We start from the raw sequence: 24,287 nt of genomic DNA on the forward strand, positions 1-24,287 counted from the left end.
AAACATCGCTCCCTCACTTCCCCTCCTTCCCACTGGTGGCAGCAGCCTGCCCTGGCCCAGACTCGATGCTTTGTTCAGTGTCGCTTCAACCCCAAAATCCAACTCACAAAAGAGCTGGAGCTGAGGAGGATAAAGGACCACATCTCTGTGGTCCTGCCTCGGTGGGATGGCCTCACATGGGCAGGCCACTCAGTCAAGGTGCTTGAGTTGGATTTTAACAGCCAGGTGAAGCTGAATGCCCATTTCTTTCTCTGCCCAGTGAACATCTCTCCTTACAAATAAAGGCTTATTGTACATCCCTCGCTGAAAGAGCCGCCAGCACCCTTCCCATGACAGTGGGAGAAATGAGCCGTCATGGGGCCACAAAGGGAACACCGACCGCCTCATGGCACTGGTGTCGGCAGGACCACAGGGCTGCCACACAGCAGCAGAGCAGCCTCAGCTTTCCCCGCAGACACCGGGACATCACCACGTCGGCAGCGGCCCCACCTGAAGAACGCAGTGCCCCCTTCCCCGCGGTTCTGCCCTCTGCCCCAGCGACCCGGGTCCCTGGCAGCGAGGGGCTCTTCCCCAGCGGCCCGGCCCTCTCCTCCCATCAGCTTTCCAGGGGGGAAAAACTGGTTCGGGGGCTGTGGCAGGCCAGCTGGGGCAGGGGCCGGGGAGCGGGGGCTGCCCCGAGGGGGCCCCGTGGGGCCGGGGGCTGGCGCGGCGCTCCTGCCGGGCCGGGGGGCTGGAGCGGGGCGGGGGCCGGGGCCGGGACCGGCCGGGCGGGTGGAGGGGAGAGGCGGCTCGGCCGGAGGGGGGTGCCGAGCCGCCGTGGAGGGCGGAAACGGGGTGGGGGATTTGCGTCAGTGAGGGAGCTGAGAGCGGGCGGGCGGACGGACGGAGGGACAGACGGACGGAGGGAGCCTGCGGAGAGGCACCGGCCCGCTGCGCTAGCCCGCCGCCGCTGCCCGTCGCCCCATGGAGCTGTGCCCGGGGCCCTCGCCACCCTCGGGGTGGGCGCTGCCGCTGCTCCTCGCCCTGGGCGCCGCCGGGCTCAGCCACGGCACCCCGCACCTGCCGTACTCCCGGCCGGGCTCCCGCAGCAAGTGAGTACCGCCCGCCGCGCCGCGGGACCGGCCGGGCCGGCAGGGCTGCGGAGCCTCACCGACACTGTCCTTCTCCCCCAGGAACTGGTGCGCCTACATCGTGAACAAGAACGTGAGCTGCTCGGTGCTGGACGGGACGGAGAGCTACGTCCAGGCCCAGTACAAGTGCGCCTGGAACCAGTTCCCCTGCGAGCCCACCCTGGTGTAAGTAGCGCAGGGGAGGGCTCAGCAGGGAGAGCGCTTGGGCAGCCATCGCCGAGCCCAGGCGGGGAAGCGGCCGCGGCGCCCGGGTGGTTCCCGGCACCCCGAAAGGCGCAGGGCCGGGGCAGGGGGGTGCGGAGCTCCCCTGGTCCCCAGCCCGCCCCGGACAAAGCGCTCGCTCATTGCGGACATCAGGCTGCCGCGGCTAATTGGAGCCAGATTGAGTCGCTGCTCCGCGCCTCTGAGAGGGAGCTGCGCTGGCACACACACCTCGTCGGCTTGGAGAGGCGTGCAGGCGGGCGCAGAGCACGCGGGCCGCTCTGCATGGGCGCCGGCAGCAGGACCGCGCCTATGCGCTGCTGGGAGCGCACCTGGGCCGGAGCTCAGACCGGTTTTGTCAGTGCTCCTGTTGCTGGATCGGCGCGAAAAGGGAGAGCCAGGAGCGTGTGCCAGCACCTTTACGGTCTGTGTATCCCTGTCTGTTATCCGTCAAGTGCCAGTGCAGATTTTACAGGGGGTAATGTAAAGTTGCTTGTTTGATTTTGATCTTCGTGCGTGTGACCGCGTGGTAATCTGTGGTGTGGCCACCTGCGGCAAGGTGTGCTGCGGCAGGTACAGCTGGCATCAGGGAACAGATGTATCTTGCTCACCTGCTGGCTAATCGTAGGCAAATCTTTCCTCATTTTTCCACTTGTCAAGCAGTAGTATTTACACATTGCTGTTTGAAAGCTCTAGGCAATGCGCACTCTGTGAAACTGTTTCAGCATCCCCAGAAAGCCTCTGGAAAGACACTCGCAGATTTTTGTAGGCTCAGACTTGGGGTGAGGTGACGATGAAGTGTATTTTACAATAAAGCTACAGTAACTAACTTTTATTTTGACATGAAACAGTGATGATGAGACAGACACTACTAGATCTTGGGCATTACTGAAATGGAACTTTAGATGCTGATGACGCTGCCACCCTGGGGCTCGTGACAATAGGTGTTGGGTGTTCGGCATTCAAATGTGCTGCTTTCTGTTTGTTTGGGTTGTCATTTTCGTTAAAAACCTATTTTTTCTCTATATAAACACTAGAATTTGAGGGGAAAAAACAAAGACAGCAGACAGCTGAGTAACACCATCTTGTGTAACTTCCCTTGTTTCTCTTTGGCGTCTTGAACTGGCCATTTTGGACTTCTGACTGAGTTTATGGATGTGTAATGGGGTGTGCCCTCTATCCTGAGAAGTCTCTGTAGTGGAGCTATAGAGGAGGGGTTGAAACTGAGCTCTTTAAACACATAAATCACCAAGCATTAAGATAAGGAATTTCAGAGGCAATAAATTAGGACTTTCGTGGACTATCTGCTAGTAGATAGTGAAGAAAGTGTAAAGGCATTGCTTCTAGCTCAGGAAATTCCTGCCCTGAGAGTGTGAGATTGTTGGCAGGAGAAACAGGGGGAAGCCCATCTTGAGCAGGGGGCTGGACTGCACGACCTTCTGAAGTCCCATCCCTTCCAGATTTCTCTGTGGTTCTCTGAAATGGCATTGTCTGTCCTTGTGCTTCTAAACATCTGGAGTTGGCTGCTGTCAGAGAGAGAATATGAGAGAATCTCACCAGCTGTGTCCAGTCTCACGGGGTTCTTTTGTTCTTTTGAGAATGGAATTAGATGCTTATCATAAGACTTTGTTTCCTCTGTTTGACTTTCTTTGGTGAACATCACTCTTGTTTTCTTTATTACTGTAATGGCAACTGCAAAAGAATTCCTTGTTCTTAACCTAAAATATTCTATACTCTTACCATTCTTACCTGTCACAGCACCAGCTGATTAACACCAAGAGAAGCTGGAACATCAAAATCTTGAAATTTTATTGTGTTCAAAAGTGTTTATAGATTGTCATTTTATTTTTGTGTTTGTTGCATATACAGTCTCTTGGTGGCAGAGTAAGAAAGGTGTTAATCCAAAAAGTTTGAAATACATGCCTCAAATCCTGCAAACCCCTAACTTGATTCATATGAAAAATATTGTTTAATTCAGAAGGAGTAGAGGTCTGAATAACAGAATGTGTTTATATATGTTTGCTAGCTAATGTTCAAAAAAATAGGACAGGAAAGAGCTATAAAACAACAAAGAAATGACTGTGAGGACTTTGTGGAAATTATTCTCTTTTTTCCTCCTTTATACACTTGAACAGAGAACTTAAAATGAACTAAATAGCAGATATTCATGGGAATAAAGTACAGTCCCTGTGTAGTCTCCTCTTGATACCCATGGTTTATCTGAGAGCTCATTCAGCTGCAGACAGTGGGGACAGTGAGATCCAAACCAAACAAAGAGTTCCTTAACTGTATCATGGATGTGTATGTTTTATTAGTACTTAAGTACTATTAGGTCTGTTTTTTAATCAGTCAGTGGATTTACTGTTGGTTTATATTAGTTTAAGACTAGATTTAAAGAGCCCTTCTAGTGTTTAGGTACAGTCTAGGTTATGCATTACAATTACTTAGATTGCAGTGTATAGGGGAGTGTTTCACTGCCTTAAACTTGCAGTGTACTCCTGAATTCCATGTGTTCTTTACAGACAAGAGAGTGTGTGTTGCAGAAATGGATTATAGTCAGCCCTGATTTGCCTTTTAATTATCTGTTTAATTATGAAATATCTTTTTTTTAGAAATAGAAAGATTAAGCCTAAAATCATATGCATGCATAAACACTTTCCATCTACCCTTTAAGCCCGTTAAAATGTAATTTGTCTGAAGACAAAAACCCAAAAGCCCCCTGTTGGAATTACTGCACTTTCATGATTGTTAACTGTAAATTCACTTTGGCTGCTGGTTGTCTTTCCTGAAAGGTTAAGTTGAAATTCAGGAAATTATTACACTTCATTGTTTAACTGTTTTATAGGTACTTGGGCTTGATAGTGCATTTCCTTGCTGAGAAGTTGGTGAATACTTTGGCTGATTAAGGTGTCAGGGATGAATGAGATGAAGTGTGGCTGCTTAGGAGATAGGAGGGGAGAGAGTAGAAAGAAAGAACAGAAATGCCCTTTGAAGTATGTTCCCTTTGAAGTGTGGGGGGCTCCTGATTTATTTTTCTTAAAACTGTGACCAGCAAAGAAAGGAGAAACTTTGTTATTAATGGGTCATTGGGCTGAATGGTACAAAAATATTAGTGTGTTTATACTCACTAAAAAGAACTTGAATGTTTTGAAATTTAATATTACTTCAGAAATAACTGACCCCTCACCGCTTATTTTGTCATGAATTTCCATTCCTAGCTTTCTTATGAATGGTTTGGTAACTTAATTAGCAATAATAGCCATTTGTAACTAGTAGCATTATCCATTTCTAAAAGAAAAAATATATTGCCTTTCTGATTAGGTCCTACACATTCCTTTGGGCTGTGGCTTGGTTGGGACATCCTCTGGTCACTACAGCTGGTTCAGGGTAGGATGTTGTTGTAGCAGCTGTTTGTTTTACCTCTCGTGTAGAGTGTGTGGGTACACCTGGCTATACCAGAGGTGCACCAGTTCATGGCCCAGCGCTTTTGGGAAAAGCTACTTTCACTAGTAAGGTTTTGATTTTAAAGTCTGAAGTGAACTGAAGTGGCTGAATGTTTTCTGGGTTTCTGTCTTTGCTATAGAGCTGCAAAGAGGACTTCCCACTATGAGGTAGTAAATTGAGTAGAAAATAATTTAGCTTGGTAAAAACCTCTGGAGGAGCTGCAATCCCCTCATAGCCCCCAGTTAACAGCAGAACCAGCTTCAAACTTAGATAAGGTTGCTCAGGGACTTGAAGAATGGATGTTTTATCTGATCTTCTAATTCATGTACCAGCCCCCATTAATTATGCTTGTGTGAGTAAAGGTATTTGTGTGCTCAGGTCAGGTCATCTCTCTTTAGCTTTTGAGGAGTGAATTTCATGATTTAATGTAAGCTTCTCATTTTAAAACTAATGATACGTGTATATGAAGCAAGCCCATTATTTCATTTAGAAAAATTACCAAGAAAATGATGAATGAATCAATAGCTAAGTTCAAGCCTCTCCAAATCTCTCATTGAGCAATATTTTCCAACTTTTTGTCATTTAATATTTTCAAATGATCATAAATAAGCCCAGTGCCAAACTAATCATGATTTTATTCATGGCCCAGAAGAAGATTCAGAGCACAAGATTGATAGGACCTTAGAGAATGTTTCTAAGAGATTTCTGCATTCATAAACATCAGAAGAGATTACTACTTGTCATTAAAACACTGCTTTTAATAAGCAGTATTCTGCATTTATTAACATTATATTACTGGGTAAAAGTGGAAATTTTATAGCTGAAAACCCTCACATGAGACATCCAGTTCAAGCTGAATGGCTTCATCCATCTGGCAACCCCAGAACGACCTGGGTGGAGCACATCAGCCCCAGTCTAGGAAACCCCCATGTAGCTTTCAACCTTCTAACAATGTCATCTTCTCTGAGACTGTTCTGTTGCTAGAAATCAAGCCTGCAGATCAGTGTCAGAGTGCTCAGCACCAGGCAGGATCAAACCTCAGATATGCAAGTCAGCACAGATCGAGCCTGTGTTTGCCGCTGGCCTCCAGCAATACATATCTCATAAGAAAAACTTTCAGGATGAACAAAAACTTGAAGGGAAAGCGAGAGCTGTTTCATGTTTCCCCTCCAAGTATCTATAAAGGTCTTCAGGACTTTCTTTCCAATTTTGTGTATTTTGTATGGAGCAGAATTTCTTTGTACAGGCTCCAGCTAGCTGACTACATAGGGAGGTTAGCCTAGGGGCTTGTGCATTGAAAACAGTAAGGAAACTTAAAAAACTTCAGTCTCCTGGAGTGCTTGTTTGAAAATCTTTGAGATCCTGCTGGGTGTGGTAAGTTTTCCTGGCTGTCTCCCCAAGCCTGAAATTGTGCATCTCTGTCTTCATGCGCTGAATGCAGCAGAGTCTTTCTTCTCTGTGAACTGGACAGGGAATTTTCATTTCACACATCATTTGAGTTTGTTGCAATAATCTAAAAAAAAAAAAAAAAAGAAAAAAACCCTCACACTGCTCCTCACTTCACATTCATGTAAATACTTAAAGTTTCATGCTTTTTTGGTTTGAGAAATATGTGACCTGAAGGTCTGGGGCCTCTTCTGTTAAGCACCAAAGAGTTGCCAAAGCCATAATTTTTTATTTTCAGGGAGCTGCTGACCCATTTAGGTGTATTTCATCATAAATCACCCAAATAGTCAAGGGACATTTTGTACCATTAGGCACTGAGCAATGCCAGTTTAACACATTGGGGATATGATGACTCCCATCTGACTTCATTTTTGCGTTCGTGTCTCATCTTTCCTTTCCAGTTCACTTTTCACTTGGTGTCTTGAAAAGTAACAGCTCTCAAAACAGTGCTCCATTTGATTGGGGCTCTCAAAAAGTTGGGGTCCCACTTAATCCCACAGGTTAGCTCTTCTCTTTCTGAAAGTATTGGTTATTTGTTTAATCTGGGTATATTTTCAAATAATATCTCTGCAACAGCTCTTTCTAGAGCATTCTAGAAAACAGTTTATTTCATGGGCAGAGAAGCAGAAGTGATACTATTTGAGCTCAGTTTTTCAGGCAGCTTTATCAGCAGCAGTGCTCTGCATCCTTGCTTCATCTTTCCACTTGTGTAAGGTGAGAGACTAGGTCCCTGCTGCTGGGAGAGGCAGGTGGTGATGTTGTAAACATATAACCTGTGGCAAAGTTGCTCCTGTTCCATCACTGAGTACATCACGCTGCCACTCTACAAAACCTTCCTGAAATCCTTTTGAAGGGACTGTGTTTCCAGGGTTCTCCTATCCCATTCTATTTAAGTGGGATCTTAGTAGCTTACTGTTGGTCTGTTACCATGTGTTTGACTGGCATTTCAACATTGTAAATCCCAAGACTGAAACTCTGCTTGGAGCTTTTCCAAAGGCTGCCTGTGGCTCTGAGTTATTTAGCTGCATCCTATGTCCATGTTTTGCTGCTCATAAGAAGAAGATGCCTACCTAGTGGTAATTTATGAACATTAAGAGTATTAACATGTTAAACTTCTGGGCATTTCCTACTGGACTTTAGTGGTCAGTTTTTTGAAAATAAAATCCTTGGCAGACTAGAGAGAGTTAGATGGGTAGGTATTTGTGTACATGTGTGTGAAGATATATATACAAGAAGAGGGCATCACTAGTATGAGACGTGAGGTCATATTTCAGAGTGTGCAGTCCCTTGGTTCTTTCTTCCCACAAAGAAACATTTCTCTCCCAAGAGAGAAAATTGCAGTTTGAGTCTCATCTTTTTTTGATAGAAGAATCCCAGCCAAGTGGCATAAAATCCATTATATAAGTAATGAACAATGGCACTTTTGGAGACTTTGAAATGAAACCATGTGGTGTTGACTGAGAATAGTTGAATGTTTTTGTCTTCTACCAGTTCCTGTAATCTTCTGTACTTCTTACTGAAGAAAACACGAACTCTGCAATAAAATTCAGATTCAGATGCATTGAAGTAGTGTCCAGTATTGAAGACAACAAAGTACCAGAGACCAGGCTGTAGTGAGCTGACTGGGGCATCATGGTTCTCCGCTTCTTCCCTGGTACCACTAGATGAGATGAAGGTTTTATTTAGGGATAGACAAAAACAAGTTTTTCTTTCCTTGTATGAAGAAGTAATACAATCACCTGTGCCAGGTCTCTGCCCATTTAGCAATTTCTTCCAGCTGGAAGGCCATCTTCTCCCATCATGCTTTCCAGGTAACGTGAAGAGACCAAGTAAAAATAACCAATGGAAAAAAGTACTGAGTCTCCAAATGCTCGTTCCTATTTTATGAAACATTCAGTAAAATTACAGTGCTTTCATAGTCAGCTACTAAAGCACTCTTTGCAGTGACCTGGATGGGTGGTTTCTTGGGTGCATACACAGCAGGCAATTGTGTTCCTGTGGATGCAGAGTGCTTTGACTCATTCCCTTGCTTTACTTCAGTTTCTTCCCTGTTAATCCTCTCAGCCAGTGGCAGTTTTTTGTTCAGGATTTAGCTCAGAATAGATCTGGTACAAATGTTGGCCATGCTATACATGAGTGCAAACTTCATTAAGAACTCCCCTCTGTGCCTGTGCAAGCCTGGAGAAGCTGAGTCTCCTTGGTCATATGCACTACTGATGCTTGTCATAACTTAATATTTTCCACAGGAGTGCCTCAATACTTTGTTTCTCCCAGCACAAAAAGAACTGAAACACTCTCTTCTTGCTTTTCATTATATATATATTTTGTTTTGATTATTGTGTTATCCAAAAGTCTTTGAGGAACTTCACTCTAGATGACTGTGAGTGGGCCAGGCACTGGACTAGTGTCTAAGGCATTTTTCTCAAGAAAATCTAATTGCCCAAGCCCCAGTGCTTGTAAAGACACTTACTGACCTACTTCATATAAATTTGGGGAAGAAAAAATTCCAGGTAAAGGAGGAACAGCAATGTAAAAATAAGACTTGCTTAAGTCTATCTGTAAGAAGCAGCTTAGTGTCTCTAATGCCAGATAGAAATGGAAGATTATTTTGGGGTGCGATAGGATTCTTTTAAAATAGACTTTTGCTGCATTGATTACTTGGGATTTATTCTGGTCTAGGTGGCTTGCTTTCACTAGCACCTAGACTTCTGTAGGCTCATCTCTTCCTGTCAAAACATCTTTTCACTGCTTGCTATAAATGCCTTAGTATAAATTCTTAATAAAGACACATTTTTCTCAGCTTAAGCTCATCTGTGGGCTGGAGTACAAGCTAACTCCTGGTGCTGCTGCATAGTGGCAAGGTAATAGAAGAAAAAAGCAAGGGTGGGATTTTATTCACCCTGACCTAAATTGTCTGCCCTGTATGCAGAGGGATGAATCTGAGCATGGGAGCTTAGATGTGCAGTGATGGTGACACAGATGCAAGTCAGCAGTGTCCAGCACACTCTGTAGGTTATAGGATGTAAATAATGACTTTAGAGTGAGATGCAGCCCTGTTTTGACTCTGCTGGCGGTGTGCACTAATCCTGTTAGCCTTCATGGAAATACAGGCAGCTAAAACCTACACACAAGTCACCTGAAATCAAGGCATGCTGGAACTCACCATGACAGACAACTGCTAAAATCTCCAAGATTTCAGTTGAACTAGGATTTCTGCCACCATTTGTAGGGCATACAATTAGGCCTGCATGCTTGGGGAGCAGAAAACAGAGGATCAACTGGGTCTAGTTCAGTGTTTGTGTAGTATGAGCAACCAATAAGGTATATTTTCAGCAGAAGTATTTTCAGCCTACAAAATAAAAAACGTTTGGTCAAAATATGATTGCATTTAATTGCATCTTCTAGGCAGTGTTTTTGGGTGGTGTCTATATGCCTGTGCTCCCCTTGCAATGTATTGGAGATTTGGATGACTGGGACTATGTTAACTATAGTATAACTGTATAAATATAACTGCCAGACGATGCAATTTACAAAGAATGTGTCTACATGCAATAAAAATGTTAAATAGTGTAGATTTGATATCTTCTGTTTTACAGAGACAGAAATTTGCAGGCTTCTGAAGTAATGGGACTTGTTCCAATCACTACAGAATTTTGGACCAACCTTGAAGCTTTGTGCTCAGAGTAAACATTTTATACTCTGCTTATGTAGAAACATGCTGATTCTGTGGTCCCTTCCTCGCCGTGAGGATGTGGTGGCACTTATCTCATTGCATTTCCCAAAAGATTGAATGTTAATATCCAGTTACAGAGCTAAGCCATATGTTTTCCCACCAATTTCATCCAAATGTTTCTGATTTGTTTTATCGCTATTAGGTGACATTCCAAATATCAGTGTTAACTGTTTCCTTCTGTGGTTTAGCACCATGAGAATATTATAGCTCGTTCCCTGGTCAAAATGTTCAGCATTTGCAGCAAGCATGAATTTTTAATTGTTTTTCCTGTGGAAGTACTTCTCTCGCAAAGAAGAAGAATATTTGAGTTCTATTGTTACCCTGTATGACTTCAGCTGTGAAACACTCAAGATATTAAAAGTGAAGGCTTGTATTAGTGCTCTGGGTATGTTTTCTCATTTGATCACCATGTTATGGTGAAGGTAGTAGGCGTGGTTAGTTACAAGCCTGTTGTGGAAAAACTCCTAAAAACCAGCTGTTCCTATGTTCCCTCTTGCAATGAAAGATTACAGACAGTTGATATTAACCTTTATTCATGCTTTATAAAAGAATGATTTCAGCATTTAGCTCGGTTCATCAAGAGATTATGACCATCATCTTGGACTTGAAGTTCACAGAAGAATGGAGTGACTAGGCACAGTAAATGCTGGTGTGTTATATACAACTTCTAACCACATAAGAAATTACTATTTTTAAAAATAATTTTGAAGTATGCTTGTCAAAATAATTGTGTTTATTAACACTTATTTGGATAGCAAAAGTCCAAGTCAGCCAGAGGAAGAATTGGTGTTTCACTGCTTCAAAATTGCATTGCAGCATATACAGGTAGGAGCCTCGATTTTTAAGAGACCTGGGAAACTTTTGTGGACCCTTTTGACAAAATTGCCTCACTAGATAACTCTGTAAAGATTCACACCTGCCAGATAAACAGTATGAAACTTGATGTTCCATTTGAACCATGTATCTTTATCCAGCTTCATAAAGAAGGAACATTTTGTCTCTCTGGCTACCCTGAGTGTATTCTGTGTGTTTTGTATGTTTGTGATTGCATGTTTTAAGTTTGCTGTGACTCTGAGCGAGTAATTTAATTCAGAATACTGCACATTTAAATAAAGACATGTATAACTTGTATAGTTTGGTAATTCACAGTCCTATGTCTTTCACATACATAGAATCACAAATTATTCTCAGGATGCAATCCCCAGCAGAAATTTATGGTTTGTTTTGTTAGAACTGTAACCAGCAACATAATTGTGTTCAGTGCTGTTAGATTGCTATTTCCTAGCAAAATCCTGGAAGCCTCCAGCTCCTCCACTGAAGTTCAACAAGTGGGCAAAATTCTGACTTTCAAAAGCATCTTGTATGATTGAGAATCTCCCTGGGGCTGGGTGCATGACTCATTTGTCAGTGCAGCTGGATGGTGCTGTCACAGTGGCACCGTTCCTCGCATGGGCAACTGGTACAGCAGTTGTGCTCAAAGAATGCCATTGGTAGAGAAGCTGTAGCAATGAAGCTGTGATTTTAAAGAAATTTTTATGTGACTGATTCAAATTAGAGAAGTGCTAGTGTAAGTTCCTGTTTCCCAGCCTTACATGACTAGCCTTCCTGGAGAAAATGGGAGTAGCTGCATGATTCATTCAGCTGGACTGGCAGCATAGAAAAGTAGTTCTTGGTAAGTAAATCCCAGCTGAATTTTTCAGCCATCCGTGAGTATAGCTGTCACCACAGTTCGAAGTGTGAATATGAAAGCTGTTCTAGAGCCAGATTTTGAAATGTTCTAATTCTGGCTTATTTTACAAATAGGAGAATTGTGATTTAGGATTCAGGTTAATCTGTATTTGATGTACCATATCTGAAAACAAAGCAGTTCAAATTTGTGTTGTTTCAAACTTGAAAGAATTTTTAAGAAGTAGACCGCTTTTCAAATATTTTTTTAAATTAAATTGTATTTAAGCATTTTATGCCTATTAGGTCAGGAAACTGTCAAACAGTGAGAATGTCAAACATGCTTGATTTTTATTTTTAAGATGGAGTTTGGAAAATTTTTAAATTTTTGACATTGGAAAAATATTAAGGTTGATAGCTTTTTTTTTTTTGTTTCTGTTCTTCTTTTGTCTTTGGTTGTGTCTTATGAACTGTTGAAGTCATCTGGAAGTGTCTGTGTTGATGAATACGACTACAGACAAGGTGTTCAAAGAGAAAATTGTCAGAAATATGATGGAAAATCCTCGTTTGAGGATTTGAACAAAGAAACACACAATTTGCATATAAGTAGTTCTTACTCATTTTATAAAATTAGTTTCAGCTATATTCTTAAAACTGTTGGGAAAGAAGAGAGATTTGGCATTTGAAAATAACTGAAATACTGTATTTTTCAGGAAAGGGTTTGGCCCTGAAAGTAAAAAGAGGAACACACACAAAGTTAGGAGCAGTTAAGTGTTTTATGGAAATCATACAGAAGTATGTACAACCATTTCCGGCATGGGAAAACTGATCTGGAAGTTCAAAGTTTGCACTGCAGTAATGTGGTGATAGTGAGAGAGGTTCTAGTGACTCTCAAAACCACTTCAAAACACTAAAGCATCTAGCTAATCCTGTTGCTCCTGACTCTGGCAGCTAGCTGGAAGGAAAGGATTCAAACCCAGATTATCTACACAAGATGTGGTTTAATACTTTAGATAAGGGAGAAAGAAAAGGAAGTTCCTGGGTGGCCGGGATATTGTTCTTCCCAGCGGTGCCCTTCACATTGCACTCCTCTATTTAATTTTTAAAGCACTTGACCATGGGGATTTCTGTACTTTGTAAACAGGATTCAGCAGATGTTTAAGTGAAAACTATAGAAGACATGATGAGCTGGAGTGCAGTCTACAGCTGTTTCATATATGGTGTTCAGAAGGTATAAAAGAATTGGAAACCCTCTCTGAGTTTACGTGATTCAAGTCAGAGTCTGAAAAGCTGACAGCCACAGCAAACCACTGCAGTTAGGAGCAGCTCACAGACAGAGATACAGCACAGCCTGACCCTGCCTTCCCATGCAGATCCACAGAAGAACAGAATCCAGAGAGGCTTATTAATATAAACTACTCTTGGCCCAGAAATAGTTGGAAAAACTATGATTGTCTCTAGTGAAAGTAGGTTTTTCCCCTTAAATGAGAAGTCGTAGACCAAGTAATAATGCAAAACAACACTGAGTATTTCCCAAGTGCACAAATTAGACTATATTGTGGCAGAATTGGAAAAGATACATTTGGAAGATAAGCAAATTCATAATTAGTAGTTAATATTTTAAACCCACCACTGCAAGTTTGTTGACCAGTTTACCAAAAAAGTGGCTGTCAGATGGAGGACCTTATATTAAAATTATGTATCTGAAATGTGCTGAATAAAATTGTTAAGGTTCTTTCAGCAGCTATTTGCACGTATGGCAGGAGAAGCTTTGAAAGATAACAGTAAGCTAACTCCCGCTCTGTGGCTTTCAGTAGGAAATGTTTCAGAGTTGGTAAGATTTACTTCTTTCCATTTGGTAGCTGATAACTGATTTTTTATTTTTTTTGACCAGTGAGGAATTTTGCATGTTAGTAGTAGACTATATTCAGTGAAATAGATGCCTTTTGTGTGATAGCTTGGCTGCTTCTGGTGCTGTTGTGTACTGTGTTCTCTCTGTCCCAGGATACACTCCCGGTGAGCCCAGCCAGGCTACAGAGCTCCTGTAGATTCCTTTGCTGCTGTCCTGCATTTGTTCTGCTGGTATTGCTGTTTAGGGACATCTCAGCAGGGAAATGAGCCTGAAATTGTTCTAATCTGAAATAATCTTAAGGAAAAAAAATTTGAAAAAGCCTTAGGGAAATTAGTAGAAGATGCTGGTTTAACTGAGAGAAAGGAATTAATGTGAGAAATTGGGATGACTTTTTTGTTTCTGTGTGTTCCAGGAATACAATTCTGTAGAGCTCAGGTATCAAATCTCTGTTTTACTCATTTTCCTCATCTCTCAATCCAAAATGAACTGTACCTTAAATTGATTTAGTTTTTATCCAGTAGTGTAGGCTCTGCTCTGGTGGGATACCACAGTGTCTGACCACAGCTGAACATGTGGGACGTGTTTGAAGGGGAGCTATGGAAGAAGTCTATGGTTAAACAAAATTGCACAACCAGAATCAGTTTGTCATTTATTAACTTCTGAGTGATTAATCAGAGAAGTTCAAGGTTGTATGTACATAATGTGTGCATAGGTTTTTCTGCCAGACCCTCTTCAACCTAACTGATGAAGCAGGAAAGAGCTGATTTCTTCATTGGTTGTAGTGTTTCATCTAATTCCTTCTTTCATGTCCTTGTCTGACTCACACTTCCAGCATTTTGTCCTTCTCTGGAATATCCCTCCCGGCTTTGACTGTGCCATACATATGGGTTCTGAGGAATGCTTTAAATGGAGGCTGTGGAAAGACAAGTGGGACAAAATAGGCAGAAGCATTTTTTGATGTTCAGAAGAGCCCTGGGGGGAGGGTTGCAAAGAAAAGTTAGAGGAAAAAGATTGTGAATTTACAGAGTAAGACACTGGTGGTCCCTGTTAGTCTCAGTGGTGTCTGATGAGTTGTACCTTCACTTGCCACAACATTTTATCTCTCTGCTCACAGATGAAAGCCCCTATTCCACAGCTCCCTGTCAAGATTCTGTTGAGTGGTGGCAGCTTTCAAACCTAGACAGGAATTTTTTTTCGTTTGATGTTTAAAGCAGAAAATTAATAGTAGCTGCAAGTATTTGATTTTAATTATAAAAACCCCCAAAACCTATTTTAATTTTAACTTTAATCTGAATAGCAACTTAGGTTATGGAATTGTTTAAAATGCTTTCTGTTTTGGCAGATACCGAACGAGTTTCAGACCTCGGTACACGGTTGCATATAAGACAGTGACAGAGCTGGAATGGAGATGTTGTCCTGGCTACAAAGGGGAGGACTGCAGGGAAGGACCTGCAGAAAAGCCAAACACTGCTCGTCGTCCCACAACACCAGCCAAAGCTGTCATGAAGAAAGGCACAGGTAACTTCCTGTTGGAATTTTGGTGTGCACCATCATGTCTGGTTCCTTGTTTTGTCTTCTAAAGATAAAAATCATTATGGTTTCTATTGAACTCAGCTGCTGGCAGGTACAAAATGTAATATCTCTCTCTTTGTCTCTTTTGGGCTGAATTCTCTGTGGATACAACTTTTCTCTAGTCTCTCAGCTTCTTTTGGGCTGAATTCTTCTGGGATCCTCCCTCATGGGGAGTCCCACTTATCTCAGTTTTTATGATTCGAAGAAAACTCCTGGGCTCGTTAGAATCTTGTTTCTCGTGTTTATTGAAGGATCTTTACAAAACTTGACAGGTCTCCCCAGGCTGGTTACAAGGTTAATCTTTGCAATTTGGTACATTTCTTTCTTCTGATGGTACAAACAAGGCCTTGTGGCACACTTCGTGTCTGATGCACAAAATGGCCCCGAACTACGCAGTTCTTTTATCTTTATACCTATTTTTACCCAATTAACAATAGACACATATATTATTTTTCTTAATGACCCAATGACCCATCACTTCTGTGATGCACTGTGGCATTTTCTATCCAATCACTTACTATTACCCAAAAACCTCTAGGAAAAGAACATGAAGAAGAAAGAAGAAGGGACAAGGGACAACACTCTAAATCTTCCATCTTGTCTCTTGTTCTCTAAACTAACTTTTTCGCCCAGTGATTTAAAAAACTTTCTAATCTATACACTTGCACTTTTAGCTTTTTCTATCTATCTTTAACATTTGTTTTCATGTATCACCATGAAAACATGTTCATGAATTTCATACCATGTGAAATTCAATGTTTTTCTAGATCTCACAACTAAGTATCAGAAACAAGGGCACACACTCTGTATTCCAGACTCCAACACAAAAGACATGTGAAAAACTCTGTGTGGTGGGAAAATAATAGCCAGGTAGTAGCAGTCCTGATACAGAGAATTTCCTGAAGAAGAACAGAGGAATGGGCTGTAGAGCATTGGCTGTAAATGCCAGCTGTCTACTCATGGTTTCAGAAAATCTTTGGGTAAAGACTGTGGATTTTGTAAGAATTTGCAGGGTGTTTTTTTGGTGATTTTTAAAATGTTCAGGAATAAAAGAACATTACTAAAAAAAAACAAAAACAACAAAAAAACCCCAACAAACCCCAGATACTAACTTTAATGATATTATAAGGTTTCCTAGCAGTTTCACAATGTTTTGTTTGAGATTATGAAGATTTTACAGATTCATGTTAGACTACGTGCCTTAATAATAGGGAGTAAGGGAATGAGTACAGATAGGCCTCAACTTCTGAAAAAATATCTTAAAGAATGAATGATGTTTGTTTGTGTAAGATACTGTACTCTGAAAGGGCAAGAAGGAATGCTGTTACTGCCATATTATGCCTTTTCTCCATTAAGAAAAAAATGATAAACAGATGTTTCCTTCAGAAGGACTTTTCCAACATAATTGGAGATTAGTGTCACATATAGCACTTAGTCAGATTTCCACATGTGTTTTCTGTGTGGTGGAACATATTGAATGACTGAATAGATGGTTTCAAGCTAGTCCCATAGGTTATATACCTGCTTTATAAACAAGCTTTTTAAGTATTTTGTCAGCTGATCTAAAATATTAATTCCAAAAGATGATAACAAAACATGGTGATACCTGTGTCCTTCTCCTCTCTACTAGACAAAATTAAAAATTACTTTTGACTTTTCCTGCAGTTTATCCTTTCTTCACCTCTGATAATATTTGCTTTCTGGGTTTTGTTCTGATTTTCTGAAATTGTTACATGTTTTGTGTGAAACTGAACACCCAGATTTGTACATGGCTTTTGTACATGAGGTCCTACAAATGACAGGATTCAGATTTTATTCAGTTGATTTACGATAGGCAAAAAGTGGATTGCAGATAAAAGTCTTTCCAATTTTCATTCAGTGAGGGTAAATTATTTTACTCTAACTGTTTTGAATGTGTAAATTTTATGTTTTTATACATGTTTTTATTGCCTATTTTAATATATGCCAAATAATTAGGTATTTGTGAAGCAAGTGTTATAACTGGAGTATCTTGCAGAACCTCATGTCATAATATGGGATGCATATTTGGACCCCAATTCAGTAAAACATGAAAGCACAAACTCACTTCAGGCACATAAATGAACTGCCACTGAAGTTTTCAGTGGGAATTCAGGGTCAAATTGTTGTTAAAGGAGATGCAGTGGTTCTAAGGTGATTGTGCTGTGATGTGTATGGGTCTGTATTGGTCTGTTGTGTATGCTGTAGCTTAGATCATTACTGAACAGGAGAGGTGATTGCCAGTTTCTTTATGGCCACTGCATCTTGTCAGGAATTGGTCACTGTCCTAAAACTTTTAGTCTGAGGGTTTTGATAACGTATTAATTGTAAGTGACTGAAAATAAGAACAGAAAAGGCTACAAGCATTGTTCAGTTTAAGTCATTATTTCATTTCAAAGAAAAGTGAAGTTAGCTGTAGCTGGTTAAAACAGATACCACTGGGAGTATTTACATCCACATTTTGTTATTTCTGGGAAACAGATGCAGAACCAACAGAAGCACCGGAGCCTCCACCATATGAGAAGAGAATGCAGTTTCTTGAGGACGAATTGTTCAGACTCACACGGTCTGTGATTGAACTTCAGTCCTCTGTGGCAGGTGTGAATGAAAACCTGAAGCTGACTGTACAGGAAGATGCTAGCAAGATGTTGGTCACGTGGCTGAACAACCTTTACGACCGCCCGGAGCCTGACAGTGCAGTTGGTGCTGAAACAGACACTATTCAGCTGCCAGGACTCCTCAGCAATAAAGATCAAAAAGACCCTTTTATTGATTTTGAAATGGAAGATATAAAAGCTGAGCTAGCTGAGGTCAAAGAAGCCTTGAAGATGAGGAATGATGAGCTGGAGGAACTGAATGGAAAAGTAAAAGGCTATGAAGGACAGTTAAAGCAACTGCAGGAGGCAGCACGAGGACCTACAATAACAATGCCCCGTGACAATATATATCAGGACTATATAGACTCAAAATTTGAGTCCCTCAGGCAAGAAATAATGGAAGGATTTGAAAAGAAAATGGAAGATCTGAAGAAGTCCTGTGAATATCAGCAGCAGTATGATGACAGTGAAAATAACTGTGTAGGGATAATGGATGTTATAAGAGGAAAAGAGAATGACTTGAGGAAAGAAATAAATACTCTCCGCACTCAGATTCCATCAAACGACTCCAGTTGTTGCAAGAAGGGTGAGGGAAATTACTTTGACCAACAGATGAAAGATTTAGATACGAAGATTGACAGAATTGTGGAAGCACAGAGGATCTTGAATGTCAGAATAGATAACGAAATCATTCGATTGTCGACTCCAGATCTAGAAGACGTGTTTGGTGAGAGGCTGGAGGAGCTAGATGCAAGGATGAATATTACAGAACGAAATGCTGAAGAACATTGTTTTTATGTTGAGGAGACTCTCCGCAGTGCTATCGCTGCTGAGGTGGATGAACTGAGAGACTTATTCGACCAAAAGCTGCGGGCACTGGAGGTGCGGCTAGGCGGGACTATTTTGGAGATTGCCAACACCACGGACCCGGATGGAATGTTTGTTAATCCTGGGCCTGTCTTGCCCAGCGATGCAGGATTTGCAAATGAGCAGATTACGGCAGAGATGAATTTTGTGAAGGACAAACTGCTGTCGCTTGAACAGCTCTGTGGGCAGAAATGTCAGTCTGCACCGCGAGGTACGGAGGACATTCAGAAACAGCTAGAAAGCTGCAACGACAGGTACAATCACTTGCTTTTGAAAGCAGAGAATAATTCTGGTCTCCTGCAGTCTCTAAATAGCTCTCTTAATGAGAAACTCAACTTAATTAAGGGTAACCAACGTGACATCCAGAGAATGCAGAGAGACATACGTGTATTCCGATACAATCTAAATGCCGTTGATAAAGATATGAAAAATCTTCAAGACGGCCTGAGTAGCTGCAGGGAGCAGCTTCTGGGTGTCAATTCCACGTGCAGAAAAACGCAACGAGGTGTCTTCCGAAAAATTGATCAAATGCAGAGGACATTTGCAAATCAAACTGCTCATTCCAGTGAGAATTGTTGTGGTGAAATGAAAGAGAGACTAGAACAATTGAATGACCATATCCTGAATGATCTTAGCAAGTGCAAAGAAAAGACCCAAGATGTCCAGGAGGGTGTTTCAGATGTTGAGAGCAGAGTCTCACATGTTGAAAAAGTCTGTGGCAAGTTGGACTCTGTTTCAGATAGCTTGCAGAATATAAAAGAAGGTCTGAATAAGCACGTGAGCAGCTTATGGAACTGCATCCGTGAAATGAATGGAACTATAGCATCTCATTCCACTGATATTTCTGGCCTCAAAAACTCTGTCCAACAGTTTCATAGTCAGGTTTCCAAAATCACCACAGACATTGAAGGCGTGCTGAAATCTCAGCCTGACACAAGTAAGTTTTTTGCTTATTTGTTTTTTTACTTTTTGTTTATCTGTGTGTTTCTTCAACTGGCTTTCCTTTCTGAACTCTTAGAAAAGAACTAAACAAGGGAGGAAAAACTTAATATTACACAATTCCTGCTTTGTTTTTGCAGTGACTCTAATTTTGGCTCTTTGCTCCAGAACACCACAGAGTACTTTGAGTGCTTTTAAAAGTATCCTCCAAAAAAATAAAAAAGAAGCCTTGCATGTTTTTCGTGTTTACTTTGAGCTAGAATAGAGTGGGAAAAGTAGTGTTTTTTGAATAGTGATTTTAAAGTGAATTTTAAGTAATGATTGTCTGTATCATTCCAGGTCGTTTGATTTGATTTTTTGTTTTATTTTGTTGTTGGAGATTATTCTGTATTCCTCAGGGAAAACTGAGAAGCAAATAGAGAAAACTGAAGTCAAATGAATTCAAATTTATGATAAGAAAGATTTCCTCTAAACTGTGATCTTAGCATGAGTTAATGATTATAATTCAGCACCAGCTCTTTGATACAGAAGTTTCACAAATGAGATCTGGCATATCTTGGCAGGGCAATATAAGACTTCTGCTTCATAGCTCTCCCAGAAGCTTGCATTCCCACAAGATCATTGGCACTACTTGGCACATTCATGTGGCAGTGTTTTAACACCTCAGCCTGTTCTGTTAATAGTCCAACATGTTGGTGCAAATCTACCTCCACTTTGTATAAAGTTTGCATTAGAGCAGCTGAGAAGCTGGGGCACATTCCCTTTGGCTCAGAATGCTGGGAAGTGGTAACCTCAGCATGTTGGTGAGCCTTGCCCTGAACGTTTAGAGGCCTTGCCAAGTGCCACTCAGTTCTCTCTGCAGTTCTTGCTCCAAGTTTCAGCAATGGGTTGTTTTTCTGAGAGCTGAAGTTTACAGAAGGAAGCTGAGTTCCTGTTTTCCTGTTTCTGTTAGCATGACAAAAACTCACAGGAATTGGAGACTGTTTTGAAACTTCAGTCTTCAGCTGGTTGATGCTTCTGGTTTTAATTCTGTGCATGTGTGAGATAAATAAGAGGCCAATTTCTCTGAACTGGCCTAAAATTAGAAGAGGTGCTGAGGGAAGAGCCTGTGCACTGTTGCAGCTAATGGTGGTTGGGAGATCAGATGTGAGACCCTTGAGTGATCTTTCTTGAATGGACAAGCTGTGCCCCATGAAGGGCAGAATATCCATCTCACACCAAGGCAGAGACTTCAACACATCTATTACAGGTTTTTATTTTGTTCAGTTGTTTAAAACCAAATGTTTTTAATTTTTTTTTTATTTTTTTTTTTTAAAAGCAGTACTTGACATAAAACTCCTCAGGTGAGAAGCTTTTGTGTGAGATAAAAAAAAAATGTTTCTCTTAACTTTAAAGGAGAAAATGGAGTGAAGAGGGACTGTAAATTTCAGATAATTCTTTTGCTGCAATTTTGACTTAAATTCAACAGGGTTAGGACCTTTATCCCTCGATCTTGCAGAAGCATCCCAGTCTCCATTAAAATGGAACGTGATGTATCTGTGTCATCCTGTTTCTCATCCGTCTTGACCCAGATGAACTAGCACTAGGGACCAATATTGGAGGAAGGTCCAAGATACACACAAGCAGTAATCTCACTTCGGATATTTGAAGCAGGTGTTCAAGTGACCTCATGGGTTACATTTATCAGCCCCCATTACAATGTATTAAAGCATTGAAAAGCCTCTGCACACCTGGGTTTCCAAAAACTTTCAGGGCAGACCCCTCCATCCACCACTGATGTGAAACGCCTGTGGAAGGACGCTGCTGCTGTGTCTGGGGTGCAGGCGCTCTGAGCATCCCTTGCTGCTCTGGGGTGCCTCTGGCCTCTGAAGGATTCGTGAAGCACACACTACAGCCCCCAAATGTTTCCAATTACAGTAACACTGTCTGGCACAGCAGCCTAAGTGAGTTTTGATGGCAGGAGTTGCAGAGAGATTTTGGCAGAAGAGCCTTTTTTGGAAGTGATTTTGGGAACCCTGCTACGTGAGTTGGGGTATGTCTTTAACTATTTTTACATCTGTGATCTGCAGCATTGTCTCCCGTACCAATGTTATTTGACAGGAAGACCTGGACTTGGATCAGTAGAGAGTTTCTTATGCACAGTCTGCCAGCATATTGTAGCATTCAAATGATGTCATTTGACTTCAGAGGGGCCGAAACAGAAACAAGTTGTTACTAATGAAGTTGTTGAGGGCAGTAAGGCAAGGATGCATTGCAAGAAATAAAATGTATAATCTTACCAAGCAGTGTAAGCCCAGCAAATTCAAATGACCCTCATCTTAAAAATATGGCTGTATTTTCTTCCATATTTTTTATTCAGGGGTTTCAAAAGTCTCAGTCCAATCTAACAAGCCAACTTAGCAAATGACTGTGCATCAGATATGAACCCAGAGACCAGAAATGTATTTAATTTGTTGTAATTTCTGGGGAAGGTAGTAAAATGTCCTGCAGTACACAAGGCAGTGGTGACAGCAGGAAGTGGTCTGTTCTAAGCATTTAGGGAACCATGCATGATGTGCTCTCCAAGGTAAAATGATCCAGCATCTTTCCATCTGCATGAAATGCTGCCTTCCCTCAGTTCCATCTCTCGTAGTGTAAGATGTTCTCATTGCACTCTTCCTCTCTGCGAGTATGTTTGCTTTTCACATGGCATGAAACTGAAAGCCATGTTAAAGCTGGAGGTCTCTTTTAATGTACTGCCCTTCTGTATATATATCCACAAAGTTTTCCAGGAGTCAAAAGTGTGGTTTTGCAGCCAGATACTGTGCTGGGAGTGCAATTTGCTTTGGTTACGGTTATTTGACCTGACCTGCAATTCCTATGGTAGTTGTCTGTGTAGCAGGGTTTTGAAACCAACAGCAAAATGTTGTCTGATGAAGTTGTGGCCTAAGAAACCAAATGTGTGCTCTGCATTGCGGTATGGGTAAAATGCAACATAAAATTTTTAATGCTGTAGTGTGAATAGTCATATAGTCAATTCCTCTGGGCTCCCTGTGAGCTTGTGCACAATGCTGCTTTCTAACATAATTGTAAAATCCCCTTGGTGTCTATAACAGAACTCAAGTGAGGTCTTTTTGGCTTCTTGTGAGACCAGTCACAGGTTTCTTTACTCTCTACTTAGCTTTAAGCATTTTGTTTCTGTGTGTTTTGGGGGCTGAGGAGAGCACGAGAAGATGCTGGTATATGATGTGGTGACCACATTGTCACTCACAACAGTGATGACAAGCAGAGCAGCAAGGATGCTGCTGCTGAGGAGTGTTACTGCTCCTAGCTGTGTAATGATCTCAGCTCTATTCTCTGCCTTCCCAGCTAGGTGGGAAGATTGTGTTCATGGCCTGCTCAGCAAAGTTAAAGCAGATCTCTACTCACACATATCTGATTACTTCCACTTGAAGTTGAGCTTCAGGCGAGTGATTCTAGATTTAGTATTATGGATATGGGTCAGTTCTGAATATTGCAGTATTGATGTTGCATGCAAGGAAGCAGTTCACTCAGGATATGGGATTTCAGCAGTTGATAGCTGTTTAAAGGTCTAGAAAAGCAAGCAGAGAAATGCATTCATTTTCATTTATGCTTAGCATAATTGACTCAATAAATGACAAGTACATGCATCCCAAGGTAAAGTACTTTGTTAATTTGTTTTTTCAGTGAGGTTAATCTGAAGATTTTAGTTGAAGGTCTGAATCAATGCCTTTGTGGAAAGAAGTTGTCTTACAAAGTCAGTAATTCTGTTAAAAAATTCACAGATACATCGTATTCCATTTTGTTACTTTCAGGGGTTTTTTGAAAATTTTTATAAGATTTTTTTAATTTTAAGGTTTTTATGAAAATAGTTTAAGTCTGTATAAAGCAAACATTTCACTGTTTAGGCCTCTGCCTTTTGGACAAAGTTACTGAGTGAGCTTCAGCTCAGCTTTGTGATAGGTCACTTTGTATGAGTTTCAATTGTCCTGGTGGTTAAAAGTCAGCCAGCAAGGCTCAGGGAGGATTTTTTCCTAGCAGCCATATCTAGCAAACGAATGCAGGTGGTGTGACATATGACTTCAGACAGCATCCCAGTATTCCTGAAGGCTTATGTGGGCTTTTTAAGGCTTTTACGAGACTGAAAACAAGAAATGCACCAGGGTAAAGTGCAGGTGTTGAGTAGTCACAAATCAGTACGTAGGTTGCTGGTGATGCTGTCTGGACCTCAGCCATGTGTTAAGGACAATAGCTGCACAACCTTGTTGTAAGCTTTTCCCCAAAGGTGCAGAGTAAGAGGGTCCCCAGACCCACAGCAGAGCCAGGGGAGGCCTCACACCATATCTGCCTCTTGGCACAGCCAGATGGCTTAGCCCTAGCCACTGGTGAATTTGCTAGGCTGAATTTGGACTGTACTGAATTGAAGTGCTTCATTGTGAGAATGACCACTCAGAGAGGTGGTCTCCGCTGGGGACCTTGGCAAGCATCTCTGGTGTGTGACAAGCTATATCAGATAAATTTGCAACAGGATGTGTGCCCATTTCCACAGAAACTCACGTACATCCCTGCACCTAAAGACATGTTTTGTTCTCAAAATGCAACCAAAGTAACCTATGCTGAACCTATGTTGAATTAACATGAAATGCTGCTGATTCTGTGTAAAAGCTGTCATTGCATCTGCTAAAATCTACACACTTGTAAATTTCTGCTCTTAGTGTAAACGTAATTCAGCTTTACCCTTGGGACGACATTGCATCCTTAAGTGTCATCTAGGACTTCATTTTTATGAATAAACCAGAATTCCTATAAAAGGCTTAGAACTT

General features: G+C 41.6%; 1 protein-coding gene across 1 annotated transcript in view; it reads left to right on the forward strand.

The window, feature by feature from the left end:
* The first annotated feature begins 825 nt into the window (after positions 1-825).
* Positions 826-24,287, forward strand: part of EMILIN2 (elastin microfibril interfacer 2) — a 37,042-nt gene continuing 13,580 nt past the window's right edge. The window contains exons 1-4 of the mRNA XM_086891212.1: positions 826-1,091; positions 1,173-1,295; positions 14,814-14,989; positions 17,543-19,462. Of these exons, the coding sequence (XP_086747338.1) occupies positions 964-1,091; positions 1,173-1,295; positions 14,814-14,989; positions 17,543-19,462 (2,347 nt within the window). The 5' untranslated portion in view covers positions 826-963. The remainder of the gene's footprint in view (positions 1,092-1,172; positions 1,296-14,813; positions 14,990-17,542; positions 19,463-24,287) is intronic.

This window comes from Cyanistes caeruleus, chromosome 1, assembly GCF_971803275.1.
Source record: "Cyanistes caeruleus chromosome 1, bCyaCae1.hap1.1, whole genome shotgun sequence".
NCBI classification, from domain to species: domain Eukaryota; kingdom Metazoa; phylum Chordata; class Aves; order Passeriformes; family Paridae; genus Cyanistes; species Cyanistes caeruleus.